This window comes from Tribolium madens, unplaced genomic scaffold (assembly GCF_015345945.1).
Source record: "Tribolium madens isolate multiple individuals breed KSU strain unplaced genomic scaffold, Tmad_KSU_1.1 Scaffold_11;HRSCAF=98;Tcas5.2_LG3b, whole genome shotgun sequence".
In the NCBI taxonomy this organism is placed as follows: domain Eukaryota; kingdom Metazoa; phylum Arthropoda; class Insecta; order Coleoptera; family Tenebrionidae; genus Tribolium; species Tribolium madens.
Window position 1 is genome coordinate 6,460,427 of NW_025400975.1, and position 4,788 is coordinate 6,465,214.

The 4,788-nt window shown below is 33.3% G+C and overlaps 2 protein-coding genes across 2 annotated transcripts; both read right to left on the reverse strand.

Annotated features, from left to right (window-relative positions):
- Nucleotides 1–326: 326 nt before the first annotated feature.
- Nucleotides 327–1,884, reverse strand: LOC123004474 (mucin-2-like). The gene is made up of 3 exons (XM_044397781.1): nucleotides 1,780–1,884; nucleotides 1,194–1,734; nucleotides 327–1,143 (listed from the first exon to the last, which is right to left on the reverse strand). The coding sequence occupies exons 2-3, from the start codon at nucleotides 1,194–1,196 to the stop codon at nucleotides 373–375; spliced, it is 774 nt and encodes a 257-aa protein (XP_044253716.1). The 5' UTR covers nucleotides 1,197–1,734; nucleotides 1,780–1,884; the 3' UTR covers nucleotides 327–372.
- Nucleotides 1,885–2,718: 834 nt separating this feature from the next.
- On the reverse strand, nucleotides 2,719–3,872 carry LOC123006425. Its single transcript, XM_044400891.1, has 2 exons — nucleotides 3,801–3,872; nucleotides 2,719–3,755 (listed from the first exon to the last, which is right to left on the reverse strand). The coding sequence occupies exons 1-2, from the start codon at nucleotides 3,870–3,872 to the stop codon at nucleotides 2,859–2,861; spliced, it is 969 nt and encodes a 322-aa protein (XP_044256826.1). The 3' UTR covers nucleotides 2,719–2,858.
- Between the last annotated feature and the right edge of the window lie 916 nt (nucleotides 3,873–4,788).

Below are 4,788 nucleotides of genomic sequence, written 5' to 3' on the forward strand. Positions count from 1 at the left end.
TTGCTGAAATTTCTTTAAATCTCTCTTTGGTTATTTTTGTACGACAAACTGTTCTCTTGTTCTCAAGAAAAACGTTTTTATAGTTTTTTTTATTACCGTTTTCACTTTGTTTCTAATATTCACCCAAAGATAAATCCTCTAAATTTTTGTCCATAAAGGATATATCCATAAAAACACCGATAAAATCTCAAAACTTACAACTACTCGAAATTTTCAAAATGTTTCAATTTTAAAATAAGTTGGGGTTTTTACCCAAGCTCTTCAGTTTTGCGCTAGTCCCAGTTTAAAAATTGTTTTTTTTTTGGGAAAAAAAAGAAAAACAATAGTTGGTATAATCAGATTTTTATTATAAACTTTTTAAACAGTACTAAATTACCAATGTCCATAAAAACACCCATGACATCTGGAATACCCATCATAAGTTTGATAAAAATCGTGCCCACAGTAAGAACAATCAACTTGGTGTGAAACACACTGCCCTAAATGGCACTTTTCTCGATCCCAAGTTTCTTTTTTGTAACACCCTACGCCACATGGGTTGCGAGGAACGTACCCATAACTACCATGGCACCCATGACACGTTCGATGGTACGGGTTGCATCCATAACTCACACATGGGATAATAATAATACAACACTTTTTTTTATCAGGTTTGACGGTTGTTGTTGTTGGTGTTACTGGTGTTGTAGTATTGACTGGTACTAGTACCGTCACGGGTACTATTTTTGGTACTATTATTGTTCTAGTTTCTGGTGTTTGAAGTGGTGATTGAGTGTTATCATTATCAATGTTGTTGTCGATGGATTTATTAATCTTGATATTGACGTTCATGGTGTTTATGTTGTTAATAACATTTGACGAAGTGACGTTCATGTCCATTCTGCGTTGTTCTTCAAGGATACGTTCTGGTCGTGGAGTTATTTCTGTTGGTGTCTGTGTTCTTGTTGTTGCTTCTGTAGGAGAAGTGGGCGTTGTAGAACTAGTTGTCGGGCAAGGTGTTGTTGTATAGTTGCAACAACTAACTTGGCATTGATTTACGCAAACAACAGTTGTACATTGTTGGTGACAACTGTTACAACTGTTACAGCAAGCATAAATAACGGATAAGTTTGCCAAAATTGTTACAAACAAAACACAAGTTTTCTACAAAGAAAAACGTGAAACCAATTTTGTTACCTTGCTCAACTACTCACCATGGTCGAAGTTATTCGTGTCAAAGATGACAATAAATTGTTGCAAAATTACAAGTTTGTTGTGATAACATTTTGAATTTAAAAATTAAAATGGCGACTTAACTTTACGATAACCTAATCTATGTTACATAAGAGCACACTTTTATTCTACAAGATAAAAACAACCACGACACTTCTTGTAATCTTTGTAAGTCTTGTAAAAATCGGTTGTGCAATTTGTACAGTCTATTTCCGTTGTGGTACAACAAGTTTCCTTAACCCAAACAGGTCTTTTCTGGCACTTGCCCTTACATGGGTCTTTTGCTTGGTACCCAAACTTACCTTTACAACCCTTGCAACTTACAAAATATGGGTTACAGTTTGGTGTAACACAAGGAATTACAATAACACAACAAGTGGTACTATTTTTCGATGTGGAACAATTCTGGTGGCAAAAATGGTATGTTGGGTACCATGTAGGGCAACAGCAATCAAATGTATCATAGCAAGCATAGACAATGTAGAAAAAACATGTTATAAAAATGATTAAATTAGTACAACTCTAGAAAAAAAATTTGTTTCTGTTAATTATCTTGTTAAGACTTACCATGGCCTTTATTTGTTGAAAGTGTCAAAAGAGACTGGGAAAGAAAATACGACCTTTACATTTATTGATAACATTTTATAAAAATCTTATGATTCTAGATGTCGCTGTGATTCTTACTCATTGGAAATGGGGAAATGATTATCAGCTTAGAAAGTGTCAATTTTTCTTTAATATTACAAAAAAACAAATTACAAATTGAAGAGCTTTACAATTGCTGTTTTAAATAAAGGACTTTTAATTTTTTTCTTTATTTTTATTATACATTTCATGTTGTCGTACTTATTTAAAGTTTTTATGCTCTTATTTTTTAATATTTATTAGGAATTTTGCATTCTTTCCGACGTCAATCGATTTTTTGAAACATTTTACATAATTTTAGTATAAAACACTAATTAATTTCAATAGATTTTTGACAAAATTGATAAAAAAAATAAATGTTTTTGTGTTATACGAGATTTTTACGTCTAGAAAATCATATTTTTTGCGATCTGCAGTTGATTAATCATTTTCAAGATTTTTTTTTAAATTTAGAAGTTTAATTTTCGTTGAGAGGCCGCTAACTATAGGATTAGTTGTACAAATTTTTAAAATTTAATTGTAAATGCTTGGAGTTAAAAGTATTTGAAATTACTTAATTATTTCAGAATTGTTTGGAATTACTCGAATTTTTTTGGCATTACTAGAAATTATCGGAGAATTTTTTGAAACTATCTAAAAAATCACAGCAATTATCGCTTGTATTGGTATTATTTTTCAAAGTGGAACAATTCTAGTGACAAAAATGGTATGTTGGGTACCATGGGCGCAACAGCAATCAAATGTATCATAGCAAGCATATAGACAATGTAGAAAAAAACATATTACAAAAGTGATTAAATGAGTACAACTCTAAAAAAAATATGTTTTTGTTAATTATTTCGTTAAGACTCACCATGGCCTTTATTTGTTGAAAGTGTCTTGCAAAATAGACTGGGAGAGAAAATACGACCTTTACATTTATTGATAACATTTTATAAAAAATTTTACGATTATCAGTTTAGAAAGTGTCAATTTTTTTCTTTAATTTTACAAAAAACAAATTATTTTTGGAAACAACCATGACATTGGGAGTACCCATGGTACGTCTGATAATAATTATCACTGCAAGAACTACATTGTGACGTTTGATGTTTATAACATCCTCCTCCTCCACAGGGGTTGATGGGTAAATACCCATACTTGCTGTGACAACCACCACAACGAGTGTGATAAGGGTTGCAACCCTGGTAAGCACAAGGAATGATAACAACACAGCATTGGGGCGGCGGTGGCGGCGGTGGTGGTGGTGGTAAACACTGGTGGTGATAACCATGGACTGGAGGATGTCCTGGCGGCATTCTAGGTATTTGGGTTGTGGTCTCACATGGTACTTTAACAGGAACTTTGACAACACTGGTTCCAATGGTTCCGGTACCGCCCCCTCCTTGATTCGAAATGTTGTTGATGACATTACTATCAACATTGATGGACATATTGACAATGTTTTGGTTGTTGATTACGTTTTCTGAGTCAACATTGACATGGATATCCTCATCTTTTGATGAACTTTCTAACTCTGTTGTTTTCTCCCGATCTCTTCTTGTTTCCACCTCTTTAGTTGTAGTACAACAATCGCGTTTGTGACTGTTGCAGCAATGGGATGTTTTCTCATGACAACAACTTTGTTGACAGCTTGCAACACATGGCGTGGTGGTGCATTGTTGTTGACAGGAAGAACAACAATTGGAACAACCCGAAGATGAACAACTGCCACAGCAAGAGCTGGATTGATGTTGACAGCAGTTTTGTTGACACGATTGGAAACACGGGGTTGTTGTACATTGTTGTTGACAAGAGGAACAACAACTGGAACAACTCGAAGTTGAGCAATTGTTGCAACAGCCATCGGAATGGAGCACACTAATCGTCACGAGAATTATTAAAATGACGAACGTTTTCTAGAAAAAAATTCTTTTCAATTTGAATGGTAGTTATTTACTCACCATTTCGTCAACTCTTCTCGTGGTACAATAAGTTAAACCGCTCGAAGAGCCTTCATTATACTTAGATAACATTGCGTGAAAAATCCTGCCTAATGACCCGTCAGAGATATGTGGGTTATTATTGTCAATGTCGCATCTAATCATCCGACTTAGAAAAAAACCCTTCAATTCAACTCAACACAAACAAGAAACAAATTTGAAATCGATCATTTGCTAAATAAATAATACTTTACCGAGCAAATAAAGTAAAATAATCTTTTTGTTTGCGTCTTGCTACCCAATTTCCCTTATTTATCATACCGCTTTATCGACGAATAATATACAGGGTGCTGCATTTTGGATGTCCGAATGGGGAATCTCCGAAACTAAGATGTTTAGCCAAAAACGAGTGCTCATTTTTTGAGAAAATAATATTGGTTAAAACGGCATTCCGCTATTTACTTTTGTTTTTGACTTACAAACAAAAGTTGACATTTTGGGGAAATCTAAAAAAATTCATATCTTTGTTATTATAGAAAATACGGATTTGAAATAAAGACATTATACAGGCACTTTTTACGAGAAATTTAATAATGTAGTTAACATTTTTTTTTCAGTTATTGGTTTAGCCGTAATAACGGCTTGTATTTTTTTAAATGGAAATCATGGGTGGCTATGGCAATTTTGAAAAGCTTTTTTGATGAAAAAAAGGCGCCTACGATTGAAACAGGGGCGTCTTTTTTTATTGAAACATTGTGACCATCATTCCAAAAATAGTCTAAATAAATTCTTTTTAAAATTTAAACAGTTTGTCTAACAGCACAACGCTGCAATATTGCACAATTTTCTTTTACTAAAAAACTATTTCACTCAGGTATTTTTCGTATCTAGGAAAGATATTGTCACCCGCATAAAATAAAAAACTGTAAAGTTTACATAATTTTGTTATTCCAATACGATACGACCGAAAGGTATCTAATGATTTCAATGAATTTTTTTAATCTTTGAC